Source organism: Lontra canadensis, unplaced genomic scaffold (genome assembly GCF_010015895.1).
Source record: "Lontra canadensis isolate GAN:19392208 unplaced genomic scaffold, GSC_riverotter_1.0 scaffold35, whole genome shotgun sequence".
NCBI classification, from domain to species: Eukaryota; Metazoa; Chordata; class Mammalia; order Carnivora; family Mustelidae; genus Lontra; species Lontra canadensis.
The window spans coordinates 13,288,091-13,308,375 of NW_022631029.1; the positions used below are offsets into that span (position 1 = coordinate 13,288,091).

A 20,285-nucleotide genomic window follows, 5' to 3' on the forward strand; every position below is an offset into this window, starting at 1 on the left:
GACTCAGATCAGTCCACCACCACCCCTCCCAGGGCCTGAATTTCTCATTTGTAGAAGAGGATGAGGTTATCTGCCTCTACGTCAATGGGTTGCTTAGAGTGTCACTGGAATGAAGGATGTGAAAGTGGAAGACCATCACCATCCTCCCAACAGTAGCAATCACAAAGGTATTATTAGAGGTCCTGATGACACATCTCAGCCAGATACTTCTCAAGGCTAACTCTTCTGGGAAGGGCATTTCCCCTGAGCAATGATTTCTGCCCTATGACAACTGCTAGTGTTGGTAGACAAACATAAGAGGGTCAACCAAAACAGGAAGACCTCTATTTTGTGTTTAATAATGATCTCTGGAAAAGTAGCAAGAGACTAGATTTTGTGAGAAATATAATTTACCAGGCAGATAAATTTGATCTGGTATCCAGTTTCTAGCAGGACATATTGGCATATGTGTTTCTGTGATTAAACAAACCCGTTTGTTATCTCAGGAGGTCCTTGTGTGAATCCCTCCCCTAGTTGGGCTCCAAATCCTTCATTCTGCCTCTCTGCTCCTATCCCTCCAGGGGAAAGCCTAGCACCAATAAAACTTCACATTTACCCTTCCTAGGAGAAGGTCTAGGAGCAAAGGGCAGTGTGCCAAAAGGCAGGGACCAAGAACAAGAATGAAGATGTTCAGATAGTAAGATACCGGGTATACTAGGATGGATGAGTGTGGAGAGGTGGTGATGGCAAGAGAAGAGATTTGAAAAAAAAAAGCTAAATCAAAGCAGAACCACAGGCAGACAAGATAATGACATGAAATTTATATCTCTCTCTACTTTGCTGATCGCCAAATTAAGAACCATTTTGAGAGCTAATAATAAGAATTGGTGACTTTCTGCCCCTGGCTTCAGAAAACTAGACGTCCTAGAAGAACACCTGCAGTGTTGGGGTCTCTGAGGGCAAATGCTTCCCAGTACAGAGCCGGGAAAAGCTGGGTGTCGGGGCTGAGGGCCTTCAGGTTGGAGCTACTTCACTGTGGAGCTCCAGGGAGCACTTCTTATGTTGCATACTATATAAATGGCTCCCCCGGAGTTGTACTCCTGGTAGAACATCTTGGAGACTTGCCATCTTAACTTCTTCTTTGGGATACTAGTGACATGAGGTGCATAGGAAACAGAGCCATCTGAAAAACATCTTAGGAGCACAATAAATACCTCCTCCTCCACGGTTAAACCTCTCTTCACACAGGTAATTCCAGTAAGCCCTCCTCCCTCACATACCCAGAAATATATAACAAAGGCATTCACACTTATCCAGATGATTCTATTCCTTATCTATGGCCCCATCCCTCTGAAATTTATAAGTTATACTAGGATAACACACACAAGAAGCTCACAGTATAATAAAGGAGGAAATACTTCTAATATTGACTATATTAACCTGCTAGTTTGCATTTAATTTCATAATTTCCATGACATTCACCTTTAGGAGTTTTAATCCTACACACTATCAACAGTTTTTATATTTGGTGGGTGAAAGCACGTATTATTGAAAACTACAGGAGATTTTTGTTTTTGTCGATCCATCTTTTCACTTGCTTTAGTCAAGAGAGAAGATAGGATCCAAATCAAATAAACCAGACCCCTTGACTTAACCAGATAAAATGCAAGCAAAACTGATTTCTCTTCATGTTGTTTTACCCCACTGTTAATTTGCATCACTAAGGAATTTTCTAGGAAAGTGCTCAGCAAACTCAAGGCTTCTCTGGTTGCCAAGCTCATGGAAACAAAGTGCTTTCTCTTAAAATTCTGAAAGAGACATTCCAAAGTAACCCACCATTAGATACCGAGCCAGCAATAGACTTCGTATCTATGAAAGTAGAAAGGAGGGGAGGAAAGAAAATGCATAACATAAACAAGAACAGACAAAACCTTAAAGAGGAAGGAGAAAGGAAAACATTTAGACTCCTTGAGTGATGGAAATAAATACCAAAGCTATTAGTTTCAGTTCAAAGGACGTATCACTTTATGCTGTTTATTATTTCTTGAGGATTATTTATTTTATCTTAAAATATCCAAAGGGTAAAAGGGGTCCTGGAGGTAAGCGGCAATGAAACTGACCTGGTCGGGAGAGGGCCTGTGATTGGAATGTTGCGACCTCCCAGGAGATCGGTGGTGGTGGTGGTGGTGGTGGTGGTGGTAATGGTGGTGGTCCTCATCATAGTTGTCTGCCATCAGCTTCATTCTATTCTGGGTCTGCGCCGAACAAAAACCAGAGAAGACTCCATTAGGAGCTGGAAGACCAGCCAAAGAGATTCAGGGCATAATTATAGTACCTACAGGGCTCCAGAAGTTTTCATTTTTAGTCCAATTGAAACTCAATAAAGAATGCACCATGCCATTTGGTAAAAGAGGCTTCGTCACATCCTTGAAGCTACGATGTTCTTGAGCCTACCTGAGATAAATGTACTCCCCCCCCCCCCAACCAGGTGATTTAAAAGGGGGGAAAAATGGAAATACACCCAAAGTGCTCCGTTTTACATTATCAAGCAATCACACATATCCAGATAAACTTGCAATCACAAACTGCAGACAATCACATCCTACACTCTAGAGCAAGCAAGAGAAGGAAGTCCCGGACAGAGAAGATGAGAGAGAGCCAAGTGGAGACACAAAACTACAGATGAGTAATGGTCTTACGAGACAAAGCAGAGGAATCCATTCAAAAACTACCAAATGCAAAAGTAGCAATGGAGGAGGTTTGTAACTCCAACGGCTTCTAGGGAAGGGGCTCTTTGTGGACAATTTAGCTGATGGTGCCCTTTAGGGAAACTGAGCAAAAGGAGCAGAGTTGGTGTGAAAGAGCTGATCACTGTCACTTATGTCCCATTGTGTCACACCAGGCAACGAGGTGTCATGGCTTATATTCCCAGGACAAACAATTGTATTGTTTTGTTAGGTAAGGCAAGAAACAGACCAGCAATGAGTTGACTGAACAAGGTCACAGAATCTAGAAAAATGACTGAAGACAAGGGGGAAAAGCAGAAAAAAATATCCAGCGCGGAAAGCCAGGCAATGTAGAGAGTACCCGGAAAAGGAGGAAATGCAGCGTACACACGCTTATTTGGAGAGAAGACTGTCTGGATTCAAGTCCTGCTCTACCTCTTTGCGGGTTACGTGATCTTTTGAGGGGTAACTATTTGTAAGCTTTAATTTCCTGAACTATACAATGGGAGTAATGGTGCCTCTCTCCTTGGGGTCACCGTGAGGAGCAAGGGATCTGATGGGCTTCAAATGTTACCATAAAAATAAAAAACTGTTATTATTATTAATTTTGCTATGTTTACAGTAAGAAAACTCTCCTTCTTTACATGTCTCCTCTGCCTGCGGTACTTCCCCCAACCACTATCCCTCACCTCTCCCTTCTGTGTCTGGTTAATTCAGGATTTTTTTCCTCTAGGAAATTTTTCCTGATCCCACCCCTGATGCCAGGACATGCACACCTCCTGCTTATCATATGTAACCTCAGATCTATCTATCCTACTGTTGGTAGACTTGAGGCTGCTTCTTTCACCTGCCTCTCCCCAGAATCTAACAGGGCCTAGTAGACGTAAATGCACTGTGCATGCTGCTGCAGTGAGGGCACTAAAAGAAGGAAGTGCCAGAATTCTGAGGGATGCTGCCATCCTAGAGGCAACTGCACATTTGTTCTCAGCCAGGGAATGTCACTGAGAGTTGAGGACGTCTCATGAGTTGCTACAACCTTCCCACTGGTGGAATGAGATGACAGTGAGCCATCAGCACTTCAAGTAAGCTGGAAATCAAAGGCTGAAGAGCCTCCAACAGGTTGGAATTTTATTGTGTAACATAAATAATACTCTGATAATAATTCTGGACCTAACAGTACATTCCTGTAGTATGTATGTTTCACATACAATCTAAATTATCTTCAAAACTTTCCTGGGAGGGGCGCCTGGGTGGCTCGGTGGGTTAAGGCCTCTGCCTTCGGCTCGGGTCATGATCCCAGGGTCCTGGGATCGAGCCCCGCATCGGGGTCTCTGCTTGGCAGGGCGCCTGCTTCCTCCTCCCTCTCTCTCTGCCTGCCTCTCTGCCTACTTGTGATCTCTATCTGTCAAATAAAATAAATAAAATCTTAAAAAAAAACCTTTCCTGGGAGGAATAATTACTATCCTCCCTTGCAGAAAATGAAGGCAGAGATTTCAGCCCCAGAGTCTCCTTCTTTCCACAGAACATGGAAATTTCTGGGGTCTTCCAATTCTCAATCTCAAGCCTTTTCTCTTTGCCATGCTGTCAGCAGAAAAGGCAAAGAGCTAATCAGGTAGAAACAGTGTTCCTATAGATGCTTTGGTTCTGCTAAGTATTAGAAACACTTCATATCCCAATTCAATCTGCCAGAGGTTGTCTCATAATGGACTCCATTTTGTGAAATGTGTACAATATTTGAAAGTCCCCACAGTGGGTATAAAAAATGCAAGTATATGGATAAAAACAATAAAAATAGAAAGATCCACCTAACAATTAAAGAAAAAATCCCAAGCAACCTTTGGCAGCTGAGAGCAGTTTCATCCTTCTCTTGCCCATTTAAAGTGTCAGAAGACCCAACAGACAAGTTACAGCTTGTGAGAAAGAGCAGGTCATGGGAGCTGTTGCCGATCAAGTACTCAAGAGTCCCCTCATTCAGCCTGCCCTTGTGCAAAGATTCTGAATTCAGTGTTCACACCTAAAACTCCAGTATTGTCAGGAGTTTGTCCTTTTGAGCTCATGAACTAATAAATCTGAAATTGTTTCTTCTAATAGAATTCGGAGAGCCTGAAGGGAGCTGTAAGACCCGCTATGGTCAAGAAGGAAGGGGCTCACCCAAGACTGAACGACGAAGCCTAAATGAACAAATAATAACTCTGCTATTGTAAACATCATGATGTCCTTATCCTTTGGGGAAGCTCCTGTGATTTTATGAGATTATTTTCTTACCAGCAACAAGCCTAAAGTTCCCTACCTTTGAACTGTATCCCATAAAAGAATGTACAAGCTAAATAAGATGCTATATGCAGTCCTAAATGTGTCTGCTGAAATGAGGTGTTGGAGAATAGGCATGTCATGGGATAAAGACTGTAAAGGAATGATGTCATCTTTCCAATTTGGTGCTGAAATATAAATAAACCATGTTGTTCATGTGAATACCAGATCTGGGGGAAATGTACACATAGCAATTGTGAGCGGAAGAGGCTTCTTTTGATTAGTCTGGATTGGAAGAGAAGAGTGTGAAACAGAGATGAATAATGAGAGTTTGGCCTGATACTCTAGACCATTTTTATTTATCTTGCTTGTAACATATCCCCTAAACTGTGACCGATGTCTTACAGGCTGGTTGCTAGTTTTCCCTTCTCTAAAAAAAAAGTTTGACCAATCCAGCCTCCTTAATGGTCAAATTGAAAAATGGATCTCTCTTAAATTATTACTTTTTAAAATCATCTTTACCTATTCTCCTCCCCACCCAATTATATTGGTTTCCTAACATACCAAGGATAAGAAGCCATGAATATCACTCCTTGAAGATAAATGGAAGAAAAACTGCGGAAATTTGTAACAAGGATAGCATTTGTACACTGAACAGGTGACTCCGTGTACAATGGTTCATATCCCTGTAGTCGTGTGGTTGACATCTACACAAGGTGCCTACCCCAAAGCCTCAAATAGCAGCTCTTCTGGGCAGTCATAACTGGGGTCCCAGGAAAACTAATATGGAGTTAGAGAGAAGGAGAGCTTTCCACAGCACTACACTTGGGAACTCAAGAACTCACTTAGCAATGCGCTGAAGCCCATTTTTATTTCCTTTTCAGTGTCTACCAAATGGCTGACCTGACACGTTTGCCTTTGGCTAACTGTGTTATATTCATTTTACTATATTATGTCATGACTGCTGAGACATCTCTAATCAGATTTCATTTTCCACTTCCTCTTTCTTCCAGGCGCCACCTTATTTCTCTAGGGCGAAAGACTCCGTTAACAGCTCTCTTGCCGCACTCTGGCCTCCCACTAAACACAATCTATAGCTGGGGTGACATCAGACCCCTGTTAGTCCCTGACATCCAGCTCCTCAGAGACTCCCACTGCCCTCAGGAAAAGAGCCCCAGCTTCTCCAGACTTATAGAGCTCTTGCAGGGCATTTCCTTGCTGTCCACCTCCTAAACTCACCTCTAATGCTCCCTGTTCCTATGCCTGGGATGTTCTATTCCCTGTTCCTGTCATGTTCTTCATCCTCTCTCCCTTCACCCGAGTTATACCCATTTCATCGTCAACACCATCACCTCAGAAACACCTTTCCTGATCCTGCCTCAGAAGGGATTAGGTGTTCTTCCACTGCCTTCCCCAGGACCCTGTGCCCACCTCCAGGCAAGCCCCCTTCCATCACAACACTTATCCCAATGAAAGGTACATAATCACCTGCTTTCTTGGCTTTCTCCACCACTAGGTTGAAATTCTCTTGAGGGAAGCACTATGTCTGAATCACCCTTGTACTCACAGAGTCTGGTGCATACATAAGTAGTAAGTAAATGTGTGTCAAATAAATGAACAGATGTATGAAGGAATGAATAAAATACTTTAGAACAGATGAAAGGGAAAAGTACATCATTAGCCGTTATGATGAGCCAGTTGAGTATATAACTCTTCGTGGGACAGTTTAACCCTTCCTACTGTGGATTTGTCTTTGGTTGCTGTTCTTGGGAGTGGGAGAGCAGGTTAAATGTATAGTTTTGGAGCTGCTGGAAAAATTGAATTGGTTTTCTTCAAGATATATTCCATTCTTTAGTAGAATGGAACTCGTGAAATATTCCATGTCCCTGGTTCCTTACCTCATTAAGAATAAAAGGTTTGGTGGTGTTATGGGATTCATTTCCTTACCATCCCTTAGACTTAAGAAGAGCAGGGGCCTTTGGAACACTTTTGTTAGCACCAAAAGTCAACCATGGAAAACTGAAACTTTATCCATTAACTAAAATCCCTGATGAACACCATCTGTGAAAAGGTGCCATATACTCCATCTCTTTGACATTTCTGAAGAGTTTATCCAAGGAACTCTTGAAACAAAATGAAAATCCTTGATTGACTAGTAATAGACTCAATAGCTTAATGGCAATATGTAGCTATAAAAGTGTAATATTAAAACTGCCTTTAAAAATATTTTAGCAAGGTGGCAATAATGAACTATGCTTTGATCAGTCATCTGGATCAAGTTAACAATAAAACCTTCATGAATATGGTTTAAATAAGAAAAAAATATAATAAGATTTGTTGCTATGGGATATGGAGATAATACCATACAATAGCAATTACACTTTCTTCTATCAGAGTTTCTTTTCTCCCTCTTTCCTGCCAGGGAAATCTGAAATAGTCCAGAACTCTTCTACTGGTCTTGTTTCTGCCAAATCAGAGCAAGGTCAACAGTTCTTGTCTCAGAGCAAAAGATGGGGAAACCAGACAACAACTGGACAGTGAGGAGGAGAGGGATTTCCTGTATATCCAGCGGCCCACGTGGCAATGAATCATAATTGAGTGGGATCTGGGTTCCAATGCTTGGGTCACTCCTGGAGGACAAAATGAAGCAGGAGGATGAAGAAGCTATTAGGGGAGTATGCTGCATTGGAGAACGTTATAGGATTAAGCAAGAATCAATGATGGAAAGGCTTCTACCCTGGACATTGCGCAGAAATTCATTCAAAACTTACCAACCTTCTATAACCCTAAAGACAAGAACAGTGATGTGCCAGGTGTTTGGCTGGTATGCTTTTGTTGACTCTTTGCTTTTGAAATAGCTATTCTTACAAGCCTCCTTTTACAGATGAGAAAACCAAGCCCATGCCTGCTCAGTTGGTGAGTGGGAGAACAGGACTGAAACCCAGGTTTCTGACTCCAGAGTCCTATGATAGTGATGTGAAGGGTAAGGTCCTGGGCCAGAGACTGGGGACAAAGCAAAGCTAAACAAGACGTGAGGAATTAAAGGGCTCACTATGACACAGTATGGGAAGGAAAATAAAAGTGAAGGGATTGTTTACATAAAAGCCCGGAGGCAAGAAAAGTCCTGTCCAGCTGAGGGCAAGGGCATCAAATAAGGCTCCAAGGGTCAGATGCATTGAGCTAAGACTTAAAAGTTGGCGGGCGCCTGGGTGGCTCAGTCAGTGGAGCATCTGCCTTTGGGTCAGGTCATGATTCCAGACTTCTGGGATCCAGCCCTGCATGGGGTTCCCTGCTCAGCGGGAGCCTGCTTATCCCTCTCCTCCTGGCTTGTGTGCTCTCTTGCTATCTCTGTCACTATCTTCTTTCTCTCTCTCTCTCTCAAATAAAATATTAAAAAAAAAAAAGTTGGCACAGTTATGGGTATAAAGAAGTGTAGGCTGGAGAGATTCATGGTAAATTCACCTTGAGAGGAAAAACAGATCAGTGGAGGAACTGGAATCCCAGCTGTGAGGGATGTGTTTGTGTCTATGTGTGTGCATGTATGTATGTGTGTTGCTTTCTTCATTCCTATATAGGAAGTGAGGAGAGCAGGAAACATTTGAGATGATACTTCATTATTTCTTAAAAGCCATTATCAACTTGGGACATTTTGGAAGGAATTTAAGACAGAGCCATAGTCATATGCTCATACATGTCAAACTACAACATCTCTGGGAAGATGCGAAACTACAACAGTCTACATAATCTGTTGCTACAACATCAGTCCCTTGAAAACTGGTCTGATAGACTTCAACTCATTCAGCTGATTGGTCCTTCCTGCCAACCCCCTGGCTCCCAACTTTGTTGAAGGCCTCCCCTCAGTCTTTATTTATAAATGGAAAAGTAGTAGGTCACTATGGAGACTTCAGAAGCTATTTTTGTTATCTAGTCATTAAATACCCTGATGTTATTTTATTTTTAATTAGTATAGAGAATGTCAGTGCCCGTCCCATATCTTCTTGTTCTATCCTAAAAGTCAGGTGCAGCTTAAATGGACAGTCCTGGATGTGCTGCTGTCTTCCCACCTCAAATCCATGGACCTCTCTGCCTAAGGTCTTCCTCTGGCCACAGGTGCAGGTCTGGCCAGGTAACAGGGCACTCACATCCTCAGAATAATGCTCAATCTATGAGGGAGGAAGGAAGTGATGGATAAATAACTAGTGTCCCCGTCCTTTGGTGGGACCACCCTATGGTGTTTTAGTATCTCCCAGTAAGTCCTTAGCAGAGAGCAGCCCTGGCTGATAAAAGCAGGAAAGCACATATTAATGCACTTTTTGGGGCATTTTCACTTCCTGTCTCACTTCTCAATTTTTTCACCATGCTTCTTGGGATCACCTCCCAAAGAAACTATCTGCACCAAATCTTTGTCTCTGGGTCTGTTTTTATGAGAATCCCAGCGAATGATTAATAAGCCTCTATCTGTCCAACTTTTGCACAGGACTAACATTCTGGTGACCACCAGGCCTTTCCATGGATAGCTCTTGAGATTTCTCATTACCTGGGGAGACAGAGCTCTTGTCTTTCTTAGGGGAGTAACAGAGGCCTGGCACTAATTCTGTTTCTGCCAAATATTCAGTCTGAGACTCAGACTGACTTACTTTTCCATAAGTCTCAATTCCTGAATCTATAAAATGGACAAGAGAGGGAAGGGTGTGTTTAGCATGAACAAAACTCCACATGGATTGATGCTAGTCTACTGTTCTTATTGTACATTTATGTCTTATTGTACATTCTGCAGTTTCTCTTTCCTTTTTCACTTCTAAAATCAAGGGAGAGGAGTTATTCTGATAAACTCCTTACTGCTGCCACCTTAGGAAACTGAGGAATTCCTGGATGAGAAAGCATGCTTGCCTCTGTTCTACTCTCAGCCAGTGCAGCCCTTGGGAGGGAGAATTACCTCCAGAGAAAGAGTTCTCTGTGCTCTGCTGATAATGGGGAGGTTAGGATCCTTCACAATGGCAGAAATAAGGCCAGTGTTGTGAGAGGGAGCCACCTGTAAATAGCAATGACAACACCCAATGCTTACCTTGGCCTGCTGTGCCAAGCTCAGGACTTGGCTCTTGTCATCTAATTTAGTCAGTTACACCAACAGTGAGGCAGGCAGGAGGTGGAGGGCGTATTCAAAATAGCTGCTATGACAGGGGCACAAACCTGTAGGAATTAAGACGGACTCAAATGCAAATGACCTGGGTATCAGTCCTGGTAGAGGATTTTACTATCCCTACTTTACAGATGAAGAAAATGATGTTTATTTATTTATTTTTTAAAGATTTATTTATTTATTTATTTCTAGAGAGCCAGAGTGAGCGTATGGGGGTGGGGAAGGTGAGAGAGAGAATCTCAAGCAGACTCCCTGCTAAGCACAAAGCCCCTTGTGGACTCTGACTCTCTGGACGTTGACCCCAGACCTGAGAAGAGAAGCAGTTCACTTTTGATTTTAAAGTTCTCTGAAAAGAATGAAACTCAGGACATACTATAAAATCTTGATCAAGCTTCAAAGCAGCCCATGTTGCTGACTAACTCTAATATAAATTCAAAGTCATAGGCTAACATATTAGCAACTGCAGGCAACCAAGGAATTTCTAACATCCTGAGCACCACTGGAGGTGGTGGGGTCTGGGGGAAGGGGAGGGCCCTAGAAGTTTCCAGCCCCAAGTTACTTAGTTAAGCACAGGTCTGTTTAATTAAGTAGTGGGCAGCACATGCTATACTTAGCTTTTAAACACTTGTAAAGTCCTCTTCATTCATTTATCTTACTTGTCACTGACAAGCTCTTCAAGGACTGTAACAATATGCAGAGCATGAAGAGCCTGGGTAAACAACGCATATTTTATGTGGAGTCTAAACTGCTTCAACTCAGAGAGTCAATAGAGGGTCTCTGGGAAAAAAAAGAAAAAAAAAAAAAAACCCACAAAAAACAAAAAGAAAAAACCCACCCAGACTGTTCTGCTAACTAAAGATGCATTCTGTGCATATGGTTTAGAAAGTGAGCTTCAAAATCAAATGCTATTTTTTTTTGTTGTTACACAATTAGATTTTTTTTTTAATTTTGGGGAAATTTATTTATTTTTTTTCCATTTTCTCTCTCTCTTTTTTTTAAAATTTCTTTTCAGCGTAACAGTATTCATTGTTTTTGCACCACACCCAGTGCTCCATGCAATCTGTGTCCTCTCTAATACCCACCACCTGGTTCCCCCAACCTCCCACCCCCTGCCCCTTCAAAACCCTCAGATTGTTATTTATGGAGCATAACAAATAGCATGGAGGACAAGGGGAGATGGAGAGGAGAAGGGAGTTGAGGGAAATTAGAAGGGGGGGGTGAACCATGAGAGACTATGGACTCAAATGCTAATTTTTTAACTAAAAAGAAAAAAGTTGGGGGCAGAAAAGAAGGAAAGAAGGGAGGGAGGGAAGGAGGAAGGAGGGAAGGAAAGGGGGAGTGAGAAGAGGGAGAGATATAAGACAGAGGAAAAAGGCAAAGAAATGAGGAAGAAGGGAACAGAGGAGGTTCTTTACAGGCACTGGGGTTCAGACTCTAAAACTGCGCTGCCAAGGGTGGTCAAGGTCTTCATTCAATTCATACTGGCAACCAATATTTATTATCGTTGGCCTAGGCAGAACTGGCATCCCCACATCTTCTCCTCAACTAACGAGTTAAAAAACAAAAAAAGAAAGAAGGGGAAAAAAAACCCAACCCAGGGTCTGGCCTAACAGAATTGGCTCATAGACTGGAAACTGACAGTGAGAGACTCTTATAAGGAGAACCTGAAGGGCTTGAGTAACCCGGCAGTGCCTCAGGAAGGGACCGAGAGTCTTCCGCGCTGAGGGCTAGGAAGACAGGTATGCACATACCTGGAGATGTGCATGAAGATTCACAGGGAGTAAATGGGCTTTTTTTTTTTGTCACTAGTTTTTTGTTTGTTTATTTTATTAAATATAATGTACTATTTGCTTCAGGGGTACAGGTCTGTGAATCATCAGTCTTACACTTTACTCACATCCTTACATACTTACTCACCATAGCACATACCCTCCCCAGTGTCCATCACTCAGCCACCCTATCCCTCCCCTCCACCCTCCAGCAACCCTCAGTTTGCTTCCTGAGATGAAGAGTCTCATGTTTTGTCTCCCTCCCAGGTCCCATCTTGTTTATGGATTTACTTTACAATGTGTTTCAGTAAATTATAACAAGCACATCAAACACAGAAATTATATACATTATATCATAAGACGTGGAAAACATTGTGAAGGTGGTTCTCAAAATGACTGAAACTTTAGACACCCCCATAAGAAGGAAAGAGCAAAGCAGCTGAGAATGGATTGGGTTGCAGTCAGCAGAGTCTGGGGATGTGGAGTAGCCCAGGGAGAATGACTGCATCCCCACGAACTGTCAGAGGACAGCAGGACATTCTCCTCCAGGGGCTTTTGACCTTGACGCAGAAATGGGACCAAATGAGATCTGGGCCTGCTCCCAGTTCTGAAGCTGAGCAGAGGGGCATAAACTCAAGACCTCCTCTGCACCTCACTCCCTTTGAAACAAAACAAATGACAGCAAAAGAGGGAGAAAGGGAGGGTGTGAGCAATGCAGAACATGTGGTGGGGCTGCTCGCCTGGCGGCGCTGCGCACGGGGAGAGACCCAAGAGGGGCGGTGAGACTAGAGTAGAGGTTTGGCAAGGCGCGGAGCCGGAGGAAGACTGGGAGAGCCAGCTCAGGTCCTGGACCGAGAACAAACCCCTCTCCCCAGCTGCTCTCACACTTGGGTAAAACAACTGAAGAAAATGTAAACACGCTCATTAGTAGTTTTCCAATCAGTTGGAAAACAAATGAGAGGAGAGAAATGGCAGTGGAGTGTCCCAAATACCAAATCTATGAAACATTCCCTCTGGCGTTTATCTTCTCACTGGGTTGCTCGCTGTTTGGATTTCAGTGCCCTTACTAGCTTTATATGGGATACGCTGAACTTACCCTAGCTAAGACCAATTTACTTCTACGTGGAAAAAAGAGTCTGAGTCACATATTCCACTCCGGTAGGTCTCTGTGGACACCCCCCCACCCAGGGACACGAGACACAATAGGCATATCATTCGCGGGCCCTGTCACACGCTCCTTGAGCTGATATTCCCTCAGCATGCAAAAATGAAAACTCATCCACAACCATCACTTCTTCTCCTGTGAAAAATTACCCCCAAAGAAGAGACAAAGTGGAACTCCTGGGTCTGTTGATCTGACAGAAATCCAATTTCCAGAAAGGATGGAATTACGTTCTGATTTCATCTGGAGATGCCTGGTGTGCTGAATCATGTTTCCTCCACCCCCAGCCCCCAACATGTTAGATGAGATTCATCAAATCGATGCATTTTGAAAATCACTTTTTCTTAGTCACCTGTTTAGAGTAGAATACAAAAAGCCTGATTTTCTATCATCCTGAAGTTGGAAAAGCATAAGGAGAAAATATCCAAATGTACTTAAATTTGATTCTTAAACAGAAGAAGATATTAGAGTATGTAACTAATGCTTAGGAGAAGGTGGATAACTGGAAAGTTGAGGTGATCTTCTCTATGACTCTTTTTTTTATTGTATTTTTTAAATTTATTAATTTTTTAATATTTTTATAAACATATAATGTATTTTTATCCCCAAGGGTACAGGTCTGTGATTAGCCAGGTTTATACACTTCACAGCACTCACCATACATAGCACATACCCTCCCCAATGTCCATAACCCCACTCCCCCCTCCCTCCCCCCCTCACCCCAGCAACCCTCAGTTTGTTTTGTGAGATTAAGAGACACTTATGGTTTGTCTCCCTCCCGATCCCATCTTGTTTCATTTATTCTTTTCCTACCCCCAAGCCCCCCATGTTGCATCTCCACTTCCTCATATCAGGGAGATCATATGATCATTGTCTTTCTCCGATTGACTTATTTCGCTAAGAATTTCAGGAGCTATCTCAAATCCCTCTCCTACAAATGAGGACTTACCAGAATAATTCAGATTCATTTAGTGTTAGTGCTAGGTCACACCTTAAGTCAATGAATCCAAGTTTACTCTTTTACTGAAGGAGAGACTGAGGTTCCAAAAGGTTGAAGTAAATCATAAACCCAAGAGAAAGCCCTAGAATACTCAACAGCAGGTCCCAGGCCCTTCCTTTGCCCCTGGCTGCCTTCCCATTTGATTTGCATGTGTAGACAAGTCCACCATGCCCATGACCAGTAACACCACAGGACCCCCTTATGTCTTTCGTTTTGCATTCCAAAGTACTATGGTATTAATTTCCATTCTTGCAGTCTGAATAGCATCAAACACCTAATCATTCTGGTCTCAATGTCTACAGATAGGTTAAGGAATTTTCCATTTTCTTTCAGATATGAGTCTTAGTTCCCTAGCAGAACTACTGATTTAGCTTTACAATTTCTTCTTTTTTATAGCATCTATTAATTTGTATTATATAAAGCATATATACTAGCTATGAAAAATTAAATAGTACAAAAGACTTTATGAAGAGAAAAGTAATATTCCCTCTCTGCCTACCCCAATATCCATTCCCACTGTTAAGATTTTTTGCCAGTTTTATCAGACAATTTTTATGCATAACGCAAGCCCAGACACTTGCACTTACCCTTTAAAAATAAAATGCCCAGTATCTTTTGGCTACCCTTCCATATCAAGATCATGTAGAGTGACCTCATTTCTAATGGTTACATATTATTTTGTTCATGCATGTACTTTTATTTATCAGTCTTTTTGGTATACTAAAATGGTGGGCAGAACTCTATTTATTTTGTTCAAGATGTAATTCCAGCACCTAAAATATCACCTGGCATACGATGACACATAGTAAATGTTTGTTGAATGAGTAAATGAATGAATGAATGAATGACTGAATGAGGTTCATTTGCATAATTTCCAGTTTTTCATTATTTCAACAATGCTTTAAAGAATACTTTTCTAGGGGCATCTGGGTGGTGTAGTTGGTTGAGTGTCCACATCTGGTTTTGGCTCAGGTTGTGATCTCAGGGTCCTGAGATAGAGACCTGGTCAGGCTCCATGCTGAGCATGGACTCTGCTTGAGTTTCTCTCTCCCACTTCCTCCACCCCTCCCACTCGTGCTCAATCTCTCTCTTAAGTAAATAAATAAATCTTAAAAAACAAAACAAAAAACTCTTCTAAAGGGACAGTTTTACCTGTCCTCGTGCTTGTTCTCAACAAGGACAGATGCTGAAACAGGTTATGAAAGCTGTTTCTGTGATGTGCTGGGAAAAGAGATTCCGAAGAGATTCCCTAGAATAGGGAATGCACATTTGAAACTTTGAAAGTTATCACCAGTCCCAGATCAGGCTCCTTGCTCAGCGGGGAGTCTGCTTCTCCCTCTCCCTCTGCCACTCCCACTCCCCCTGCTTGTGCTCTCTCTCTCTCTCTGACAAATAAATAAATAAATAAATAAACTCTTAAAAAGTAATCACCAAATTTCCCTTCAGAAACATTGGCCAAGTTTCAGTCTGTGCCTCTTTCCCCAGACTGTGCCAATACTGAGTCTCTTTAAACTCTAATCTTCAAAAATCTGACACATGAAAATTTCATATTTCAAATTTCATATTTCCTTAATTATAATTTGAGGCTGAGCTTCTTTTCATACAATTATTGGCTGTTTCTATTTCACTATTTGTGAGTCTCCTTTTATGTCCTTTTGCCCACTTTTGGAGAAGGGTAGGGAGGAGACTTTCTTCTTATTGATTGTGAGAATAATTACATATACATATACGTACATAAGGAGTTCTCACTATTTATATGTACATATAAATAATTCTTCAGAAAGACAAGAACCCAAGTAAAAGTGGGAAGAAAGCAAGTAGGAACAGGCTATGTGAAGAAAGGGAAATGTGCACAGACAGGCTAGATTTGAGGATGCCGGGGAATGTCTTGATTATTGGAACACATCAGCATCTGGAATGTTCACTTGAGCAGGAGAGAAAAGGGGGGAAGTAAGTATTGGGCAGCTGGTGTGTTGGGGTGCAAACAAAGCTGGCCCCTGTCCCTCTGTGCCCCAGCCCCAGCAGGCAGGCGGTGCTTATAGTGGAACATTAGCAGGAGTCCCAGTGTGATTCACGTCTCTGCAATAAGCTTGTAGGCTTCCTCAAAGTCTGGGCCATCCATAGGAGAGTACAGGGCATGTAAATGCCACTCATCATGCATGTGTTGGTGGCAAGAATCTAATACAACCTTCTTCCCCAAACAGAAATTCCCTGTGTAGCAGTCCTGGTGGATGCATTACCGAGCTGTGGGAAACACAATGCCTTTTGAGAGAATATATTAAATGGCTTAAAGGGGATGTCCTCCCTCCCCCGTGCCTGACATATTTGGAGCTTTTTGGTGGCAGATTCACTCCACTTGTCCTAATTCTACTTTTTGGGAGGGGGCCCAGGTCATTAGACATTTCAATACTGTTATGCCTGCTATCTCTAGCTTATCTAGCCTAATCATGCTTTGCCCTTTCTACTGGCCATTCTCTACTTCTCCTTGTCTCCTCTGTGTATCCCATCACACAAGAGGTCATTATAGCGTGTCAGGGCTCCTCTTAGAGAACAAGTCCCTGAACAGAGCCTGAATAATACAAGTCTTCATATGTGTCCTTACCTTGTGCTAAACACTATTTTAAAATAATTAATATACTCCCATGTTGCACTGATCTCTGAATATCTGCTCTGCAAAGATGACTCATATTCAAATTTGCAATTGATTAAACTTGTATCCAGTTAATTGATAAACTTGTATCCAGTTTCTTTGCCGTTTCTCACACACACACACACACACACACACACACACATACACACACACACAAGACATGTGGCATGTGCACACCAGAATTTTAATTCTAAGTTTAAATTTCATTCTTTTCCTTATTGAATATTTGCTTTGACTTATCCTAACTGAATTTGTGTCTATCATTTCATCCTGTTGATTTCTCAATTCTAAGTATGTCTTCCATTGTTTCAAGTAACCTTCTCAGCTTTGAGCCATCACATTTTCAAAAAGTATGTTTTCAAAGATTGTATAATTAGGTCCAGGTACATGCCTGAAGGACAGAGCCCAACACTTCTGGCAACCTCTCTTTGGAGGTGACAGGATTCCCGAACCAACCTGCCTAGGGTAGAGTTGTTCAAACAACTATAGATCCATACAACTGGACCACCATTTAGTCCTTAGTTCGATGGTAAAAACAAAACAAAACAAAAACCGATACAAATACCTTTCTGGAATCCTGGCGTGCTGTGTCTACAGCATTCCCTCAACCTGCCTTTATATTAACCTTATCAAAAAACAAAATGAGTTTAACATTACTTAATCTTAGTAAACAAATAAAGAATCTTAGTGATTGCTGATATTATTCCAGGTTTCATAACCATTGATGGAGTAACTTGTTCTAGAAATCTGAGTGTGGATGGATATCAAAGTTACAGTACCTTATAAACACATTTACCTTTTAGGATTTTAGAAGTAAAATTCTGGAGGTAGGTAAAATTCAGAAAATCTTAAGAAAAAGGGAAATTAGTTTCCCTGTTCGTGAGGTGCCTTTTATCCACTGTTGGCAGGACTGTAAATTAGAATAAGCTTTCTCAAGGGCATTTTGGTGCTATGTATTAAAATTCAAAATATGCATGCCCTCGGGTAAAACAGTTTCCTCCTGAAAAGAAAGTCAGACAGGTACACAGGGATGATGAAAGGATATTCACTGGGATATTGATCACAGTAGCAATTAATAAGAAGGAAACAAAATATTCATCTGTCAGGATTTTGTTAAATTATTGAGTATCCATTATCATATAATGGAATCCTCAGAAACCACTCACAAGTAACATATATTTATATTCCTCAGAAGGAAAGAGTATCACAACATAGAGCTGAATGGAAGGAGGAGCAGATGATAAAACAGCATGTTCATATAAAATAATATATTAATATCTATACTTAAGCATATTTGAAGGTTTACATATATTTGTGTATACAGCACATACATACTTGCATCTGTAAGAAAGTCCCAGAAAGATGAGCACAAAATATTGATGGTTATTGACAAATGCTTGGATTTCAGGGGGTTTACTTATTCCTTTATTCCTTTCTAAATTACTTGAATATTCAGTAAATTATAGGAAATAAGAAATGAAACAACAAAAAATATATCTCTGTTCCACATGTCAAAATGCTGAGATACAAATTATTCCTCAAATTAGAAGGAAATCGGGGTTGAAATTATCTTAGTTCAGGGGAAGAGACTCCTGAGACTGGCGCTATGGCTCCCGGTCTCCTGCCGTCTTCTGTTTTTGTGAACTTCACAGTCCAGGGTTTAACGGAGTCCTGCCTGCATTGTTGGCCACAGCTCTCCTCCTTTCAGATTCCTTTCCTAGAATCCTTTCAGATTCTAGCAAAATAACACAGCAACTTCCTCCAGAAGAGGTATTTAACAAACCTGGCCCCTTTTAAATCCCGAAGAATGTGTGTACTTCACAACTGCTACGAGAGGCATGGCTGTGGCTATGCAACACAGCTGGATGGAAGAGGAGCAGTTCCCAAGTCCCCATCAGGCTCTGAACAGTGCACCACCGCCAAACCCAAGTCCTCCCCCAAGAGCCCCGGAGCCCTCAGCTGGATCAAGTCACTGTCCATCTGAGCTGTGCATCATGGGCCAAAGATTGGGTGTATCTCTTTGCTGGGTCCTTTCAAGTTGGGAGAGTTAATAGTACAGCTCCAACTTCAGGAAATTTCTTGTAATAATACGGCATTGCAGTAATGTATAGGGTAAAGTCATGCAAAAAATATTTGTCTCATTCCCACACTCTGTAACTTGGTAATTATATAGGAGCTTGGACATTAAGGACCCAGACATAAAGGAGTGGGTTAAAAAGCATAATTATGGCTCAGAAACAGCATGAGCCTGGGGACATTTCAGGCCAGGTTCTACTCAACAAAACAAAACACAACAAAATAAAACAGCACCCCAAATCAAATAGTGGGCTCTCTCGCTCTCTCTCTTTCCTATTTTGGGAAATAACCCATTAACAAAATAATGTACCTATAATGATTATTTGGAAACAGACATGAGATGGAAATTGGCAGCAAAATAAAGTCTTCTTTATTTATATAAGTCTTCTGGGATTTTAAGGTTAATGGCCCAAGGATCTCTCAGGTCCTGAAGCTTTATAGGACATAATTTGAAATTTGTGCTACAGAGGAAAGACTTCAAATTTCCATGTTTCATAGACTGCATAATTGAAAGAAGCTGTTAGGTTATACTTTGTATGATATTGGGGGGGCATTAATAAAAGACCCAAGTTATTACTGGCTAACTATTCTTAAGTATGCAGAGAAAAGTATATGTCCAGGGAGGCAACCAAGCTACACCAAACCCAAGGTAAGAGCTCATAGATAGAAATGACCCAGGAACCTAATCTCAAAAGCCACTCTATCATTAATCAAAAATACTGGTTCCAAACTTATTTCATGTGACATTTCTCATATCATAATCTCCCTTAAGAATACACAATAGCTCCCCATTGTCTTACGTATCTGATAGAAACAATTCGTTTGCTGGGCAAGGCCAACCTTTCCCTTTCCTCCTGAGCAATCCCCCTCCTCCCAGCTGTATCCACAGAAACTCTTCCCAAAGATGGTCTCCAATACCGTGTACACACAGGTTCATCTCTACCCAGGTACTTCCTTTGCCAGAAATGACCCCTTCCTTCAAAACCAGGTCCTATAGCCTCAATCACAGCTAAGGCTCAAATGTACCCCATTACAATAATTTCCATTACTGAAAGCGTCCTGGAGAGTAAAGAGAAGTAGAAGGGGGGTCAGAAGGCCTTAGTCAAATGGCCAAAGTTAAGTCACTTAACAGCTGTTTAACTACCAGCAAGTTATCCAACTACTCTTATTTTGTGCAAAAGGCATCAGGAGACTGCTGGATATCAAAGGAGTTTCCCTGAGCTCTGTCTGTGGCTTCTGATACCTTTTCATAGACCTGCAGTATGTGAAACGGAGCTCGGATTCTCTTTCTGCTCAGTTAACTCTGTTGAGCAACTCTCTCTTACCAATTACCATTGTGTGCCCTGTGCTGACTGCCTATCTCTAACTCTCATGCTCATTCCTGCTACATGGTCCCCTCCCAGTGCCCAGGTACACTTCATTTGGTCACAATTATAGCTAAAAACCATCCTAAATCTTGTCATTTATTTTATGTTTACAGTGCTTGAATTTGCAAGGTGATCTACATAAAAAGAGTAAGCATTTGGGTATCAT

General features: G+C 41.7%; 1 protein-coding gene across 4 annotated transcripts in view; it reads right to left on the reverse strand.

Annotated features, from left to right (window-relative positions):
- Window positions 1-20,285, reverse strand: part of ERC2 (ELKS/RAB6-interacting/CAST family member 2) — a 907,860-nt gene that overhangs the window by 178,073 nt on the left and 709,502 nt on the right. For all 4 annotated transcript variants that reach the window (XM_032868346.1, XM_032868345.1, XM_032868344.1 and 1 more), the window contains one exon: window positions 2,100-2,234. In XM_032868346.1, coding sequence (XP_032724237.1) covers window positions 2,100-2,234 — 135 coding nt within the window. The remainder of the gene's footprint in view (window positions 1-2,099; window positions 2,235-20,285) is intronic.